The sequence below is a fragment of the Pocillopora damicornis genome, chromosome 13, assembly GCF_964200805.1.
Source record: "Pocillopora damicornis chromosome 13, jaPocDami1.2, whole genome shotgun sequence".
Taxonomy (NCBI): Eukaryota; Metazoa; Cnidaria; class Anthozoa; order Scleractinia; family Pocilloporidae; genus Pocillopora; species Pocillopora damicornis.
This window is the reverse complement of record NC_142682.1, coordinates 20,631,511-20,649,378: the sequence shown is the minus strand read 5'-3', so window position 1 is coordinate 20,649,378 and position 17,868 is coordinate 20,631,511. Positions and strand designations below refer to the sequence as shown.

Here is a 17,868-nt window from a genome sequence, read left to right as displayed (position 1 = left end):
TTCATTAAACGCAAAAGTTTTGTCAGTGAAATCCTAGATGGCTCTCTATCTCTGGATCTGCGACCCATCATTCGTAAAGGCTGTCGAAAATTTCTATATTGTCGACGTAAATCAGGTTTCCTGAAGAGGTTTACCTTGGCTGGCCCATCAGTTACACTCACTTCACTAAAAGATGAATTTCGCTTATCGTGTGAATCACAACCAATAATCTTAACTGTATTTTCATAGTCAGAATCAGAGACAGTTCTCTCGAACCCCTGTTTACAAAACAATTCGAATCGCTGAAGCAAAGACGTTTGTTTAGCTTGTGAATGATCAGATGCTGCGCCCCGAAAGGCGATTTTTCTTTCCACAAGGAAGTTATTAGTTCCCAAGAGGGAATTGCTTGTGTCTCGAAAGACATGTTTACTTCCCATAAGGGAGTTATTTGTGTCCAAATGGACATTGTTTGTTCCCAAAAGGGAATTATTTTCATCTTGAGAAATTAGACTCACAACGAAATGCCATACACGGAGCAACAGAAGCTGCTGTTGGGCTACACGAGCCAGTCTGCCATCACGATTGCCAAACAAACACTTTGATTCAGGAATACTTTGTTTGAAAACTTGCAGAAATCGTCAAAAATCCTTGACGAAGTTTTAGCAGCAAACAACGGAAACAATGTTCGAGAGCTCTGTCTTGTTCCTAGAGTTAAATAGTACAAAACCATCGCTAATATATGACAACTTACCTCAGAATCCACCGCCGCCCAGAAACAGATCGGAAATCGTTGCTTTGACGTTCACCATGTGCTCATGTGATATGCGAAGAAATATCGACTGTGAAATCTCAACCTCGTTCTCAGTACCATTATCAAACGCTTGTCACAAACATACTTCGAACATGTCAATAAACCATCGACTAAGGAGTCGGCGTCCCATCGGCATTACTTCGGCTTTCCGAACTACGCAAACATACTTCGGACATGTCAATAAACCATCGACTGAGGAGTCCGCGTCCCATCGGCATTACTTCGACTTTCCGAATTACGTACTCACTCACTTACTTACAACACGCTGACAATACGGTTTAGCTTCTATGAAGCTGAAACCATAAAAACGTCCATAGTTAATTTTAATCAGACATTCATCTAGAGATAGCACCGAGCAAGCCAATCCAGAAAAAGAAAATCGGCACACTCAACAAATCACGAATCTTATAACACAGCCGGCTTGCCGTTAAAGAACTGCTAAAATCAAAATGTTTGGTGCTACTCATCCACACCTCAAGCAATATTTGATTCAAAATTTTTCCACTCACTCTCGTCGTGAAGGAACAATAACCATAATCGTGCTACAATGCACAAAACTCCATTTTTTCTCGAACAACTATCCACCATTTTCACGGCATGAGTAACACGTTTACCGTAGGTAATCTGATATCTTTCATCTGTCCAGTAGTGTCGCATTTCTCATAAAGCGCGGTAAAATACACGTTAAAAACACAGAAAAGCTAACATTTCTCATTCTGAAAGATAATTCCATTTTACGAACCGCTCTCTCCAAATCCCCTATTGCTTCGTTGAAATTTGAATACCTCTCTCTGGCGCGAGATACATACCCTAATACGGCGATCTGATTGGTGCGAGGTACACACCCTAAACGATCTGATTGGTGCGAGCAACATACCACTCTCTATACGCTAACGTAGACGTTTTTTTGATATTAAAAAAAAATAACTCAAAAATGTTTTCAGTAAATTACGGCTTCCGTTTCATCTTGTTTTACTGGCGATCTGCCATCTTGACTTTTCAGTTTCACACAGACACGATATGTGGAAAGTGGTTAATTCAGAGCTCTAATTTCTCGTATTTCTTAATGATTTTTAATGACCAGTCAAGACGTCATGAAATACAGCGTACAGTGCCTTTACGCTTTCATCGCGGAGAATTAACACGCTGAAGATGCGGCGGCCGTACAGTTTCTGTAAGACAATTATCTCTCGGTAATCTGTTCGAATTGTGATTACAACACCGTATCACTTTGGAAGATGTTGTGCATATGAAGGTGAAATAGTAAGCAGTACACTTTTAGAGGTGTTTGGTCAAGACTGTTTCATTACACGTGCAGCGTATCAGCTTTCTACGACCCGGAAGGACCTCCTCCGATCCGAGTGTGGATGTATGATCGGTGATATTGCTGTGGAAGACATTAGTCACTCAAAGGAAGGATGGCTACTAGTACACTGATAGAGGTTTTTGGTCAGATCGTGTATCGCCTCACGCGCAGCGTTACAGAACACTACAGTCCAGAAGAACCTGAATTCACGACAGAGTCTTTTGGCTACGATCCACTGCTAAGCACAGGTAGAGAATGGTGTAAAGAGCCTGTTGATGAACTGATATACCAAGAGTACAGCGACAGAGAGGCTACAAACTCAAACTTTTTCGCACATAACATTAATGTCCAGGTTATAAACGCGTTCTTACCAGAAGACAGTGGGGAGACAAGGGTTGATAAGAACGTTAAGGAGGAAGAAATGACTTGGAAACGTCTTCGTCCATCCTTTTCACAGACAGTTTGTAAATCGATGTGCTTTGGAGCGTTGATTTCGTTTCTTGCAGCTATGTTAATTGCCATGGTTTACCTGCAAATCTCCTATGTCAGTTATAAAACAATTCTTCAATGTCAGGATTATAACATCTCGTCAATTCCAATTCGTGTGCAGTGGATCAAAACGATTTCTGATGCGATATCCGTTAGTTTCTATTACTTCTGGATCTTTGTTACACTCCTGTTTCTTTTTCGTCCGTATCAGCTCAAAGGAATAAAGAAAAAGCTGATTCTGGTAAGCTTTGTAGCGTATTGTTTGGACATAAGTTATCGCTTTTCTCTTCAAGTTATTGGAAAGCCTTATTATGCGTCAGCCACTGAATTGCAGATTCCAATATATACTTTTCTCATCACCAGTATATGTTTGCAATTATATATTGTCGGGAGACAGTTCTGCCCGCCTCCAAGACTGACAGGTTTATTGTGTAAAATGATAGTGCCATTTTGCTTGCCCCTTATTTCTGGAATGTTTACTTCGGATATTCTTTATAGAACGTATCTCAAACAAAAAGACACAGGCAGACTGATAATTGCATTATTTTCACCTCTCTTGGGGGTCGCTATAAAGTTAATATCAAGAATCTGTGTTCAACGATTATGGAACATCACTCATCCAGGATACTCTTATGTGTTATTGGCGCCTCTCTACTACTGCTCAGCTATTATCTTTCGAGCTTTACAAGCAGATCTTGACCATCTCCGGACTATCGCCATTCTTGGAGTTATTCACGGAGTTGCAGAAGTCATTGAACGAAGCATCATGGCGTTGGTCGATCATGTTCTCCATGTGTTGTGGAAAAGGAAATTGGCTCCTTGGGGGAGTTTTCGCACACCTCGTCGCGAACGACTCATGGCTGATATCATCATCTTGAGTATGTTGTCTGAATCTGTTGCTGTGGTGTATGTAAACGGACTAAGATACTTGCATGATTTTGTATTCGTTGGAAACAACTCTATAATTTGGTTGCTCAAGACCTTCGCAGTTCACACTTCAGTTCAACTGGTAATTGAGTGGTTTTTCACCAGTGTGTCTCTGGCGATCGAGACTCGTTATCAGAATGTGGCTGTGATGGCTGTTTGGCGAAGAAGATGGAAAAGACACATATTGTTAGCGCTTGTAAATACATTTCCAATCGCTGTATGGAATAGCTTTTGTCTCTTAGTGTTATTTCGTGCTCGTTATAAGGAAGTCCTTAACCAGCCCTGTAAGATGCCGTTTACTTGAAAACTTTCTCGTATAAATCTTGCTTTTGTTAACGACTTTATAACTTCCGTCTATTAGGATTGATCAAATTTATGTGAGGTGTTACGAAATGCTCATGTCAAGTTTTTCTGACAATCTGGTCATTCTTTAATATCTTGGTGTAATTAAAATGTTAAATTATGTCACTGAATTTTCGGTCTGCGCAGAATTTTTATAAACCTGAGATTGTTAGGGTTCAAAATTGCTTTATGTGCATAGTGATACCGAATCTTTGGTTCATTATAAAGGTCAGTCCTGTGATTTCTACCAGACACATGCTAACTTTAGAAGTTTTCAAACTTTTTTTGCAATTTCTTAGAGTTGTTATTTTTAGGTTTTATCCACACAGAACTATAAAAAGTGTAATATTGTAGAAAGTAGATTAGATATTTTTCTCTGCTATATTGAAATCCGCTCAGAGGCCTGCAATGAGCGCAACATGAATTGTATATATAAGTATATTTTGGTTTGCATTTGTTTTGAGTGATCGGTTAAGCATGAAAAGAAAGGAACATCGATAAAAAGATTCGCCAGAGGGAATGAGCAAAGTAAATCACTTATTACGTTAATGTGCTTAACGCGCCCAGAGAGCAGTTAAGTCGCACCCTTCATGCTCATCAATTTAAGTTGTTTGCGTTCTTTTTATTGTTTTATCAAGTGGGTACTTTGTATCCTTAGTTTTTGCAATCATACCGTTTAAACTAGTTATAGTTCTCACTAGAGCTGCCCCCGCCCTACAGTACCATTTTCTATTGTTTTTTTTTGAGTTGGGCTTGTTGTTTACAGTTGTGTAATTTTTCTGTTATGTTGTTACGGAATTGCGGCTCAGTACTTTGGTTTTAATAATTTTGGATCTCAAAATACTACAAGTGTACAAAATGTAGTTTTGGGAAGTGCTTGGAATGTTTTTTTTTGCTGTGTGGTTCAACTTAGGATTTGTTTGTTCTTCACGATCAAGAAGAAGCAGAATGTAGGGACTTGGGTGAGTTTTGACATTGGAATGTTATAGGTGGCAGACTTGCCTCTGACAAATCCAGAAATTGCCGAGTCTTTCGGCTTTGTGCAATAAGCTTGATTTGCGGCTGACAAATCGGAGTTAACTGAGTCTTTCGGTCAAAATGCTAAACTTACACTGTCTTCTGAGCATCGGTGAAATTATTTCTGTATTAACTTCTGTATAACACAAATGAAACTCTATAACTCTGAGAATAATCCAACATCAAAGCAAACGAGTTAGAAGCTCAACTTTTTCATGTATTTGATATCTGGTTATACTTTAATTATGCTGCAAGTTCTTTGCTTTAAGTTCTCACGTTAGCTGACTGAGCTGTGGAACCTCCGCCGCCTTCGATCGAGACTTCACACAACTGTTTCTCTTTTGACAGATTTTGATCACCTTTTAAACTCAAAACTACCTTTAATTGTTAGAAAGATGCTATACACACTTACCGTTGGACTTGGAAACGCTTCTCGACGCTTTTCAGGGACGCTTAACTCGAAATCTCGACAAGGACAAAGCTTGTATCAAAGACGCCGATCCCAATAGTACTCGCGCGCGTTTTTGCTGGCCGCCCACGACCATTTGCGGGAAAAACGTTGATACCTTGCGGCCGTGCAAGCGATCAAATCGAGATTTTTTCTGGTTACGATCTACCGAAAATACCTACATTTTCTCTTCTCCAGTCTTCCTCTATATTACGCGGGGAGTCCTAAGGTGCCTCCTCGGGTTTTTGGCCCTCTGGGGCCAAAAACCCTGCGGGGGCAATAAACATACGTTGCCTAGCACGTGACTTAAATCTACCCAGGCGGAGATCCAAAATGACTGTGGCAGGCTTGGCTTAGTTATATCACTCAAAACTCGTTCCCGTTTGTCTCATTTGATAAAGAGGGAATCGTTAATGTTTTCATTAAGACAGTATTGCCTTGATTTTCTAATATTTACAACGAAAGACAGTAAATTTCACTTTTCACCCACATTTACTTCCAACCTTTTCTTTTGAACCAGAAACAAAAATGATAGACGTTTAGAACACATGACATCGTCCACCTTGTCAAATGTAATAGCATAATCATTTCAATTGTAATGCCTTCTTATCCTAACGTTACTTTGTTTCTTTGCTACATTAGCGAACACTGAACTACTGCTCGTACTCTAGATATGACAATCAACCACAAAATTCCCTAAACCAGATAACATTAAACATAATCTAAAAAATCATGTGTCAATTCACGAGTTTGCTCAGAGAGCACTTTGATTAAGACTTTTGAATAGTTAATTATTATTTAAGAGGGTTTATTAAAGGTTGCTTAGTATTTCAGTTCAAGTTTTGCGCTAGTAATTTGTATTTTTCTGTATAATAAATTTTTGATTTTTCAATGAGAATAAATCGATATATCTGTGAGTTAGAGGTGGAGAATTTCAGACTTGGCAATCCAGACCTACACAATAAGTGGCCACCCACCATTTGTAATCTTGAAGAAAGATAATTCCTCCAGCTAGAGAGAGACCGTCGCAAACAAGCATGTCCTCCGATTCAGCGACTTAACAGTGAAACCAATTAATATCAAATATCACAGAAATTCATACCGGCACATAAACCTCTAATTTGCAATCCCATAAATTAAATTTCATTTGCACCGGCGTTTTTTCCTGAAAAGAAAATGTAATTCTCGATTGTTAAAAAAGGGTACAGCCACCAGAATGGTTGGGGTTCAAGTTGTGATTTTACCACAGCAAAATTTGAACAGTGCCACTGTCATCTATTGCACCGTGTGATACAAAGTCAAATCTCCGATGACACTGAAGAATCGCTACTTTCAAGCGGTAACTGAATTATTTTTGGTTAAAATTTTCAATTTCGGTCGCGTGTACAGTTGTACGTGAGAGTATGCTGTTAAATCACGGAAAATTAGAAAAATGTGCTAATTCGATTTGAGGTTAAAAATTTAATTAAGGAGAAAAGTAATCCCGTTGCATTTGGGAGAATCAAACATAACTTCAACCAAGCAACGTAAATGGAATGCAACTACTACCGTTATGACGTCATAAAATGTGTGGTAGATCCTTAATGAACAACCTATTTTTTCATGAATGTGGGACCCTCCAGAGTTCTCAGCTTATAATTCAAACTATTGTTACACGCTGTTTTTGATCATATTTCGAGATTGTTATCAACAATTTGTCCTCGCTAGTTAGGAGATTTAACATCTACCAGCACTTAACAACTAATTCAAACCCGTTTGTTCTGATCAGTCATCACCTTTCTACGCTTCAATTCTTGTCTAAGTCGCTTTATCGTTTTAAACGAGAAAATCGATTGTTCCACGAGCCCGTTTGTTTTTCTTTGAGGTAAGACAACACCTTAAACATTCGTAGAGGGCAGATTGGAAATCGCGCTTTCCCAGAACCAAAATGACTGGGTTGATCGCGGAGGCAGTGAATCTTGTGTAGTAAAACATGAAATACACTGCCCAAAAAGGTAATGACTCCAGAGTTTCACCGTCCTCCATAAGTTCCAGGATGAAGTATGGCGCCCAACAAATGAGGAACACGGCTAACATGCTTGCAAACACCACAGCGACTTTCCACTTCAATGCAACATTAGGGAACGTTTGGTTTTGGTTGTCGTCAAGAGAGCGAACCTTCCGTAGCTGTGCCTGTTTCTCCACTCTGTACAAGCGAACAAGAGCAAAAATACGTGTGTAGCAATAAACCATCGTAACCAACGGTACAGCGAGGAAGAGGATCATCACAACGATGGAGTAAATTCGGTGAACTCGAAGCTTGTGCTCATAATAATTGTCGTCCGGATAGATGATCCAAGACAGCTGAATAAGAGACACAAAGGCAGCACAGACCCAACAGGCGCATACCAGACAGACAGAAACTCTTTGCCTTGAGAGGGAATCATATCTTAAAGCGTGAACCACTGTGGCAAACAGATGCAACGTCAAAATAGTCAAATGCAGAACTGTAGAGACGGATACAAACCTCCAGAAGGCAGCGCTAGAGAGGCACCACGATGGAGTGTGAGTGACATTACAGGCCAGGTACAAAGGTATCCCTACCAAACCAGCCAAAATATCACTCACTGCTAAGCTTGCTGATATACCATTGCTCACAGTTTGGAGTTTCTTTCTACGAAGAATCAGGATCAGAGCGGTGGCATTGGCGATGACTATCAATACTGCAGCAATGACAGGATAGATATCAAAGTGGACAGAAAATCCGTTCATCAATTCTTCTTCCATCGTCTCGTTGCCATCATCTTTGAACTCCAAATCGCTCGCCATCGAATTATTCTGTGCTTTGTTTTCACTGTTTCGAGGGCGCTATTTATCACGTCAAGTACCAAGATATTTATGTTATGTTATCTCGTTGCTAAGCATTAATCTTACTTCACAGATTAGTTGACTTGTCCTAAGTAGATTAGGTGCGAGTGCTGTATCTCCTTGGCTGGTGTCAAAACCAAACAAGTTCTTTACTTTACAGATCTAATCACGCTCTCTTCAGCACTTCAGACAATTTTCCTAGGGTCAATCAGTTAATATCTTAAGTGTTGATGTGCCCTCTCGGCTTGGTCTAACAATAAGTATGCATCAAACTTTGTTTCCCTTTTCGAAATCTTCATGTAAGACGTAAATCTCATGCAATTTATTTAAGCAAACTCAAACATTTATTAAGTCAAGAAGTATCAGAGGCTAGTCTGGGATACAAACGTTGTCAATAAACCCTTCTGGTGGGTATGATTCGCGTCTGTGTTTATAAACAATAATTGGTAATGCTTTTAAGGGGTTTGTCTCAGGTATTTGAGCATATCAAAGATAACCTAGCCTGCTTGTATAGGTAGATCTAAGCCCTTAGCAGCATATTATAATACCAATATGATCTTCTCATCCCACGGTGGATCCGTTATCACTAGACATTCAGTCTGTGTATTAATTGACAGACGTAATTTATTGCTGATTCTTCATAGTTCCTTGACAGTTTAATGGGATCAAAATCGAGTATCAGCTGGCCTTATTAGGATCTGTTTGTCGAATGTTCTTCTTTTTCTCAGGGTTGAGTTTACGTTTCTTGAAGGCGACTTCGTTTCCGTCGCCAACTGAACGGAAAGTAATTTTTGGAGTTGATCGTTCTTTGAATTTTACTACGGTCGAGTTTGGTTCGATTGTTGTGGTTTGTTGAGTCTCGCTTTCGCTGGCAGAAGCAATCTTCGCCCTGCAAAGAGAAGGAATTCTTCTGCTTCCATATATATCATTGAATACACATTGATAACTGTCACATTTAGGACTTAAAACAGATCAGTATTTGAAAGAGCTTCATAGAATCAATGAGGACTAAAGGAAGATGAATATTAAGCGTCACTCGGTATTTCAGAAGGTAATTTGGAGCCTATTCTAGAGAGGCGAGTGAACAATTCCAATTAGTTTCATTTCTGAATCTGTTTGGCTTTGGAGTTGGAGCCCAGACTCCCTCTTTTTACAACTCCTACAGCCTCAAAATTAGAGTCTAGCTATCCACTGTCACAAGCTATCGCAAAGATGACACAATGAAGAATGGCTGACCAACATAACACTTACGTTTGGGGAGGAGGTTCGAATGTCTGGACAGTTGTCCATTGTCCATATGGAGAGTTCTTTACTTGTTTCTTTTCCTCTCTCTGAACTTGATTCTCTTCTATTTTCTGTGTGGAAAAAGGCAAATTTCGAAAATAATCTCAGAACATGGTATAATTAAGGGAAAGATATCAGTGAGTAAAGCAAAAGTCACCATAAGACTTGCCCACAATTAAAAGAAATGATTGACAGTTTGATTTGCGGTTGATAACAAACAAGGCAATGATCCTTGCAATTGAAGTGCAATTAAAGAAATGGCATCAAAAAATACAGATTTTAATGTGATTTGAACACACACCTCCCAGACACTAATTGAGTGCCACCACCAACTAAGCCAAAATGATATCTTTTGGGAGTAAGGATAATTTTAGATGGCTCTTTGCTTGTGTAAAGGGACCTGCTCACAGTTAAATAAAATAAATCATATTTGGAACTGTAGATGATATTGAGGAACAATCTGCTATAAACCTGATCACATTAAATAATTATTTGCCAAGGACAAAGTGAGTATTGTTGACTGATTCCAAAGAAGGTATAATGATTATGTTAGAAATTCACTGAGCCTGGAGAAGGAAATAATTTCAAGAACTGTCACTCACTCACACTTGATCATCAAAGCAATTGCATTTCCTTCAGTCAAGTCAGCAACATTGGACATAATGTGCAGAGGCCATTTTGAAAATAAGTGCTTCAGTATTTATAATAATCACCTCAGATGGGAAGGTTATGGTAAGATATTACATAATCCTTGACCAATGGGAAAGTGTCTTGTTTTTATAACCACCTCTGCCATTTAAATAAATTCATGTAGTGATAGCATTGTCAAAACTGAAACACAATTAAGTTTAATTCTCAATTTATTTAATGAGAAATTATGGATGGTTAGTGGAAATTACAGTATGTAGTTTCTGAGCTGGAAAATGGATTTGTTTAAGGAGTCAATTATGGCTGAACAGACAAGCAGAGTGTTAATTTGCTTTCAACCAACTACATGCATATTATTCTGGACAGTATTTAGTACAATACCTACATTTTGAGAGTTTTTCTGATCCTCTTTGCTCGGTGCTTTATCTTCCTTGGCATTTCTTGGGCGGATATAGGAGATACATGTATGATAATGACAATTAATAGCAAAAAATGATTAACACATTTCTAACTTCATACAGAAGTTCATCACCAAGTCAGATGGAAAAAAATGATCATTTATAAGTACAAAAGTTTATTAATAAGCTATTGTACCTCATGTCCTGATTTGATGGAGTCGATAAGCAACTGGGGGATTCCCACTGAGATGCTGGGGATCAAAATCAAGCAATACATTCAGTCAATCAGTCACAATCAGGAAGTCATTCAGTCAATCAGTCATAATCAGGAAGTCAATCATTCAATCTGTCAATCAGTCAGTCCATCAATCAATCTGTCAATCAACCAGTCAGTCCATCAATCAATCTGTCAATCAACCAGTCAATCAGTCATTCCATCAATCCATCAATCAAACAATCAGTCAACCAATCATTCCAAAACTTAAGGAATCATTCTTGTGGTCAATGAATCATATGAATTGTAAAATTAAGAAATCAATCCTATCAATAATAAATCCATAAATTTAGTAGTCATTTTATCTCAACATTTACGGTTTGCATTATATATTTCTGAACCCATCAACCAGTTTTTGCCAACTTGAACTGATCATTGTTGGGCTTTGACACTACATGTAAGTATTGTTTGATACATCTAGCACCTTCTTAAAAAAAGACAATTCTAAATATGGATTGTTCACCTTGTGTAGCTGTGTTGTAATAATAGTAATAGCCTTCTGGTGCTTGAGCAATGTTCCAACCATGGTTGCAATGCATAGTGGGTGTTTGTCCCTCATAAGAAATGACACATCCTATAAACAGACAATTGAGGCCTATAGTTATGTTACTACACCTTTCTCAACAATCTTATAAAAAAGTTGTTCATCAAGAAACAATCCCTCACTAAAAAAAACCTCAGCTTTTGTAAATCTATGGCCCATCCTGATGGGACATTACACTTGGGTTTCTGAGGAGAGTGTTGCACATGGGTTCTTACCAACAGAGTTTTCACCTTTGGAACAAGTTTCATTTGCTTGTGTTTTTTGTGACTCTGTGTTTGATTCAGGCTTTGATTTTGATGGCTCAATGTTTAAGTCTTTCTCATACGCCTTCAGTGCTGCCTATTGGAGATAACATAACATAATTGAAATCTAAAACAACACTAGTTTAACAGCCTCAAAGATGGCAATCATGCAGTAGGAAATACATTTCCAAGTATTGTCTACAGATTGGATGGTAAGTGAAGATTGAAACAGGACACTTTTTATAATCAATGGATTAATACCTCTATTTATGTTGTTTAAGCAAATCCTTGTTTTTAGCATGAAAACCAGCCTTTACAGCTATTTAAGCTCGATGGGAGCAATTTTTCAGTCAAGAAATCTTAAAAACTAATATGTGCAGTGAGATCAAAGGAAATTGGAAAAAAGAAGATGTGATTCAAGTATTCTGATTTTCAAGTAATTGTCTTAAGGTCTGGTATGTATACGCTACTTTGCAGGAATGCAGAGCATATCTATGTTACATACTGCTTCAATGGCTTCTAAATCCATCAGTAGTTGTTTCTGGGCCTGAGAAGTTTCTTTACCTTTCTTCTGAACCTGGTGAGCAGAGCAAAGAAAAGTCCAACAGCAGCTCTGTCTTCTACTCAGCTCTTTCATATGAAATATTGGCAGGGTTTATGGCAGGGAAGTTTCAAAAACAAAGACAAGCAACAACAAACAGTATGCCTGAAGAAGGAAGAGATTAACCCTTCCATTTCTTCCTGATAGTGGACTGCTTTTAGCAAGGAGGAATTTTAACGAGTGCACAAGTTTTTATACCTCAGTGTTTGTCACTGTAGCATTTCTGTATAAGTAAATAGGCTTTCAAAAGGGTAAAATCATGGAAACAAACACACAACATCTCCCTTACCTCTTGAATTCTTTTCTGTACATTTTCTTTGTGTTTCTTACCCCTCTCATGAAACTCCATACTCTACAAATTTCCAAAGAGAAGAAACTTTCTTTCAGCTCTCAGCCTCACAGAGAAGAGGACAAGAAAACTGAACCTAATGTGTTGGCACCCCTCTATGACAATTTTTTAACACAAGACTAGTGTAAAAAAACACACTTTTTTTAAACCAGAGAAAGCATCCTTTGTCAGTCGTAATCTGGCGAAACAAATTTAATCACTGGTCACGAAGGGAGAATACAACTGTATATGCCTTTGGGCCTTGATGTAGATCCTGACGTTGTGAAGTCAAATAATTGAGATATAGAAGTTAACATCGCTTTCACACAGGCTATACAGACTTTTTCATGGGTCTCATCAAACAATTCCATGTATAATCAGGACGACTTTAATGTTCCTTTTCTTTTATTCACCAAGACTACGATTTAAACAAATGATTCTTCAAGCTTTTAATTAGTCGTATACTAAATCTTACTGCTTTGTTGTCAGTGATCCAGCACTTGCAAAACTCGCACATTTTTTTGGGTTGAGACTTCCAGTACTCTGCCCTAAAGAGAAACACAAATTTTAAAGATATTGCCCCACTAGCTCTTAACTTAAATAACTTCACTAGCTTACATCTGAAATAAAATTCCCTCAAGTTATAGTCCACCAAACTACAATTAAGATGGCGCCACTGAGCTGTCTTGGTATATACTTCATATAAAATCAGTGACTGAAGACATTCTTCGTGTATGCAACAGTCAATTATGACCCCTAATTACCAATCAACACAGTCTAGAGGAAGTCTACAGCAGGTACTGCCATCCACACTGCAGATACCTGAATGACTTGAATATACTACAGACAGCGTAGATACTATTATGTACTGTAAACAATCGTTAATACCCTTATCTGCCGTAGACATTTTAGATAGCTCTATCTTATCTAGGTGGTGTGGACAGCTGTATACGCCGAGGTACACCTTACCCAGTGTAGATAGCTGTATGTAGCTGTTTACGATTTAGATTACTAAACCAAAGACGTCTCTATGAAACCGATTTGTGAGACTTATTGCTATGATTCCGATCGTCGTGAAAATAAGAACAGGCGTAATATCTTTGCTGCTTTTCAGACGAACGGAGGCAGATGCGAGGAACATTCTGTGAATAAATAAACGGAGAAACGACTTGCCTATTTCCCAAGAAAAACAGTATTAAAGTTCACGTGGCAGAAAAATATTTTATTCACCTATCTTAAACTACTGTCATAAACTGAATTTACATACACCCCGCGCACGATTTTTGACATCTATTCATGAATCTATTGAGTCTTTGAAAGAAAGCGAATCTATAATTGTAAAGCAATATTCTAAGCTCAAAGGAGTAGTTTAAGCGGCCCGGGGCTGAACTTAGCTAAGCTGATACAAACAGAAAAGAAACACACTTAAGATCAAGTTAGTATCACCCCCTTTCCAGTAGGATTTAAATTTTTCAAAATGGAAGGTCTCGATGTAGTTGTCACACAACTTCTGTTTTATAAACAATGACAAATGACCCCTACTGACAGTTTGATTCTTCTGTTAAATACCTTAAGCAAACATTCAATGCACGAAAAATAACATGCAAACTTTAAGTTTTTGGGCTTAAATTATCTCAGAGGTCACAATAAGAGAGCATAAATCTTTTAACCAAGGCATATGATCTAATAAGTTTACAGAAGCGCAAACTTGAACTAAACACCAAATCCCACCGCCATCGAATGGAGCCCAAACTAAGCATCATCGCTTCCTTGATCCTTTTATTGTTATTTTTAAACCAGTCACAATTGATAATCGCGAAGAGTCCGTCTCGTAAGACACAGCCAACCAAGCATGGAGAGGTGTACCGCGCAAAGAGTCAGATCGATTCTCTGATTTACAAATTAACACTTGATTTAAACACCTTTAATGAAAAGAAAAATCTAGCCACCGTCATGCAAAAAGATGCCGAAAAATTATCTCGAATTGCCGAAGATGAAATCGCCTTATTGAAACCAGTGCAGCGTCTTTTGGATCAACTAGTGAAGGGAAATGCTTCAGGTGGAAATCAAAGTTGTTTTTGCGGCATTCGTGGTGGTAAAACAGCAATAAACATTGCGACAAAAAGCTCTCCTCTGCCTAAACATTACACTATAACTGTACAAGGTAAGTAAAAAATTTAATTCCTCAAATCATGCCATATCATCAAATAAATCATCTGTATTATATCCGTTTAAAAGTTTTGGACTCGGTGATACAACAGTAAGTTGATTGATCCAGAAACTTTCGACATCAGATACCGAAACTTTAATTTATTATTTTTAGTTATTCTAGATACATTATCTCTATAAATTGTTAAATTGCAGCTCTTAAATGTTACTATCCCAAATTTCAGTGTTTTGAATGAACTTCACTTCGAGTTTAGCACGATCTCAAATACGGTCTAGTAGCGATTTTCTAATCACAAAAAAATATTTATCTTTTTTCGATGAAGATTGCTTTAGTATTGAGGGGGTTGAGAATGCTGTTGAGTCCCAAATCATAAAATATCATCATGACTTTTCAGTTAATCCTTTAACTCCCATGAGTGACCAAGACAGAATTTCTCCTAACAATATCAATCAGATAAGTGATGAGAGTAAAGAAAAATATAAATTTGGGGATAATTAGTTGATCCCATACTAAATTCTTAGAACTAACATTATAAGAACCGTATAGTTGACAGTAAGGAGAATTACAAATTGAATCTGGGAGTTAGAGGGTGAAAGTCAAAATTTCACCCGCACGTGTGGGTTGGTTATGATTTCCGAAATACAAAGGGGTTACGATTTTTAAAAACAATGAGATCCAATAAATTTCTTAAGGGGGTCAGCGGTACGGCTTAAGGACTGATGAATCTTGAAATACCGTTCAAAACTGAAACCATTTTTCGACCTTTCGGTGACTGATTTCTTGTGCAGGTAAATAAGTCAATAGAAAGAAGAACTTATTTTTCATTGAAACCTTCTAAAAGAGAAATATTGTAGAAATTGATTTTGTTGGCATTAAACTTTGGCTTTGTTTTGAATTGGTCTCCAGTTAACCATCGTGCACTGATTGATCGAGGATTAACACGTGACAATGGAGATGACCTACAAGTCTAGTACCATGCTAACGGACAGCAACCGGTTCAAATAGACCGCGTTCTTAGTGGTCTGGGGACAAAGTCAGCCACAGTCCACTTTAGACTGCAGGCTCGTATGTCAGCCAACACCATTGATGATATCTCTTACTCTTTAATGCTTAGTGATGCAGTCAGCGGAAGTGTTATGGATAACCCTAGACGGGTGTATGCGTTTTATGATGATTTCACGAGCCCTGCCCTAAAGAAGGACTGGGTGAAGAACAATTACGGCAAATGGATTGTGCAAAATGGACGGTTGCTTGGCGATACCATGGCTATTAAGGGAAGAGATTATGTAGAGGTCGCATTGTATCTCAAGTCGGGATTTTCTTGTAGAGATATTGAAGTGGAGCTTGACATGATGGAGACTGGGAGTAGAAAAAGTTGTCCTGGACCAGAGCCTTTGCGCTTCATACTTGGTTTCATTTTAAGTACCAAGTGCTTGGTGACCGATTCTCACAATGGCAGGATGGTAAACTCGTACATAACAATGTAAAAGTCAGCAATGATTGGAACATACCGGGTGGAACGTTTGGCCTGGGTTGTCACGCTTCTCCAAACAACTGTTAAACAATCTATGACAACATCAAAGTCAGATTCCTGGTTGCTGGTCCTCCAAATATCACTCTCGGAAACTTTGAACCCATTCGTCTCAGTCAAACCAGTATCCTGGGTACAAAGAACCTTCCCGCTGACTCCTGCAAACAAATTCATGATGCAAGTCTAGCAAATAACAAACCGCGCGTCAAGAATGGAGTTTACTGGATAAAGACTGATCTGCAAGGAAGCTCTTTAGTGCAGACTTACTGTGACATGGCCAATGGAGGCTGGACTCTTGTGGGAAAGATCAGTGGCAAAGTTGGCAACATCTACAAGACTTGGCTTGTGTCTAACCACAACACTGCAGCACTGAAAACTCCAAAAATCACTAAAAATAAAGATTTTGGCTGCATGGATGCTCGCAGTCTGGCTGTTGAAGCAGCTTACACGATTCTGTTGTCCAGTGGTGAGAGGATGGATGGCTTGGGAAGCAAGTGGGTTATGTGGAGACTGCCGGGAAACAGAGAAAAAGGAAAGTTTTGGAATCATGCTATTGGTAAATCCGCTGTGCAGGAGGCCGTTGTGACACCTGTACTGGTGCATGCATGGAATGGAAACAAAAAGGTACCTAAGAACGCCTTTTATTTTAAACTGTTTTAAAGGCGTTTTATTCACAGCAGCTTTGGTCTTGAATTAGACGTGTGTCCTTAGAATACACAAAACACGCACCAGGTGAAGTTTTCTGCTGTAGAACTCTCCAAAAATTTCCACCGTAATCAATATTTCAAGAAAATGGAAGATACGGCAGCAGTTTGTCTCAGTCGTCTAATTCTGTTGAGTTATTAGTTATAAGACTGTGACATAATCCGTTAAGCTCGTCTTTGAAATTGTCATAAGTTTTAACAAAAGGCGTTGGTAAAAGTAGCTTGGAGCCCTAAATTGTACCACAACCTATTCATCATTCTGAACTTTCAATTTTCTTTCTATTGTCCATAGATCTGTTATCAACACGAGTTTGGGATAATGCCTTATTCTCTTCATGGAGGATCGTATCCTTACACGTCTCTCAAACACGGAGGCGGAATTTTGGCTGTGAACGACTACTGTATGGCTGTGGGTGTCAACACTAAGGGTTCTCTGGCGCACGGCTGGAGAAATAATGGCCATGCTAACGATTGTCCAAGCAGCGATTCTGATTGGCCCAACAAGTCGTCCAAACACGGTTCCCCTTATCTGACGGTGTGGCTCAAGTGACTATGGCAACGACCTCCGTATAGAAGGTCGTGGTGATTTTTTTGCTTCACCGTGGAATCTATACGAGTCTAGTTTATGTTAAAGTTCCTCGGGTCTTTATATGGATCAGATTCAATCAAGTTTCGTAGGGTAATGCACAAAGTATAGAATATAGGTAGGTCTAGCATAAGCACAAGTTACTCGAGACATTTTTAAGGACAAATCCATCAATAGAAGTGGGTTTTATCACTTTTCCGTTTCCTAGTCGTTTGACACTTTTGCTGTTGTTTCTCTCGCTGTTGTTGTTGTTTTCTTTTAAAGCTTTGCTTATAGTTTTAGAGTTTGTCACTTGTACCTGTGTTGTTTAAGTTTTTGAAAACAAACATAAAAAAAAAAATAATAAAATGGTGTTGGGTGTAAACTGTAAGTGCAGACCCTCCTGTAAGTGC

The 17,868-nt window shown here is 38.6% G+C and overlaps 4 protein-coding genes across 7 annotated transcripts; 2 read left to right on the top strand and 2 right to left on the bottom strand.

Annotated features, from left to right (window-relative positions):
* Positions 1-1,873: 1,873 nt before the first annotated feature.
* On the top strand, positions 1,874-3,979 carry LOC113665226 (uncharacterized). Its single transcript, XM_027180899.2, has one exon. The coding sequence runs from the start codon at positions 2,209-2,211 to the stop codon at positions 3,814-3,816; it is 1,608 nt and encodes a 535-aa protein (XP_027036700.2). The 5' UTR covers positions 1,874-2,208; the 3' UTR covers positions 3,817-3,979.
* A 1,813-nt stretch (positions 3,980-5,792) lies between these two features.
* On the bottom strand, positions 5,793-8,127 carry LOC113686851 (histamine H2 receptor-like). The gene has a single exon (XM_027204528.2). The coding sequence runs from the start codon at positions 8,125-8,127 to the stop codon at positions 7,135-7,137; it is 993 nt and encodes a 330-aa protein (XP_027060329.2). The 3' UTR covers positions 5,793-7,134.
* A 360-nt stretch (positions 8,128-8,487) lies between these two features.
* Positions 8,488-16,375, bottom strand: LOC113686868 (WW domain-binding protein 4). Of its 4 annotated transcripts, none has more exons than XM_027204549.2 (10): positions 16,167-16,375; positions 12,961-13,033; positions 12,447-12,509; positions 12,062-12,133; positions 11,530-11,653; positions 11,234-11,344; positions 10,693-10,747; positions 10,484-10,538; positions 9,418-9,521; positions 8,488-9,055 (listed from the first exon to the last, which is right to left on the bottom strand). In XM_027204549.2, exons 1-10 carry the CDS (start codon positions 16,358-16,360, stop codon positions 8,845-8,847), a joined length of 1,062 nt encoding a protein of 353 aa, XP_027060350.2. In that variant the 5' UTR covers positions 16,361-16,375; the 3' UTR covers positions 8,488-8,844. The 4 variants fall into 4 exon arrangements, with proteins under 4 accessions (XP_027060350.2, XP_027060357.2, XP_027060366.2 ...); XM_027204556.2 differs by having other exon boundaries at positions 11,545-11,653; XM_027204565.2 differs by lacking the exon at positions 16,167-16,375 and adding an exon at positions 13,104-13,189.
* LOC113686891 (uncharacterized) lies at positions 14,183-17,840 on the top strand. Its single transcript, XM_089191608.1, has 3 exons — positions 14,183-14,649; positions 15,562-16,810; positions 17,183-17,840. Exons 2-3 carry the CDS (start codon positions 16,460-16,462, stop codon positions 17,438-17,440), a joined length of 609 nt encoding a protein of 202 aa, XP_089047734.1. The 5' UTR covers positions 14,183-14,649; positions 15,562-16,459; the 3' UTR covers positions 17,441-17,840.
* Positions 17,841-17,868: the final 28 nt, after the last annotated feature.

What these genes read in the sequence shown, in the direction of transcription:
- LOC113665226 (XM_027180899.2), top strand. Translation starts at nt 2,209, where the DNA reads ATGGCTACTAGTACACTGATAGAGGTTTTTGGTCAGATCGTGTATCGC.
- LOC113686851 (XM_027204528.2), bottom strand. Translation starts at nt 8,127, where the DNA reads ATGGCGAGCGATTTGGAGTTCAAAGATGATGGCAACGAGACGATGGAA.
- LOC113686868 (XM_027204549.2), bottom strand. Translation starts at nt 16,360, where the DNA reads ATGAATTTGTTTGCAGGAGTCAGCGGGAAGGTTCTTTGTACCCAGGAT. An exon ending in TACAGAAAAGAATTCAAGAG is followed by an intron (nt 12,134 to 12,446) that starts GTAAGGGAGATG and finishes TCTGCTCACCAG; the next exon opens with GTTCAGAAGAAAGGTAAAGA. An exon ending in ATTTAGAAGCCATTGAAGCA is followed by an intron (nt 11,654 to 12,061) that starts GTATGTAACATA and finishes TATCTCCAATAG; the next exon opens with GCAGCACTGAAGGCGTATGA.
- LOC113686891 (XM_089191608.1), top strand. Translation starts at nt 16,460, where the DNA reads ATGGCCAATGGAGGCTGGACTCTTGTGGGAAAGATCAGTGGCAAAGTT. An exon ending in CATGGAATGGAAACAAAAAG is followed by an intron (nt 16,811 to 17,182) that starts GTACCTAAGAAC and finishes TATTGTCCATAG; the next exon opens with ATCTGTTATCAACACGAGTT.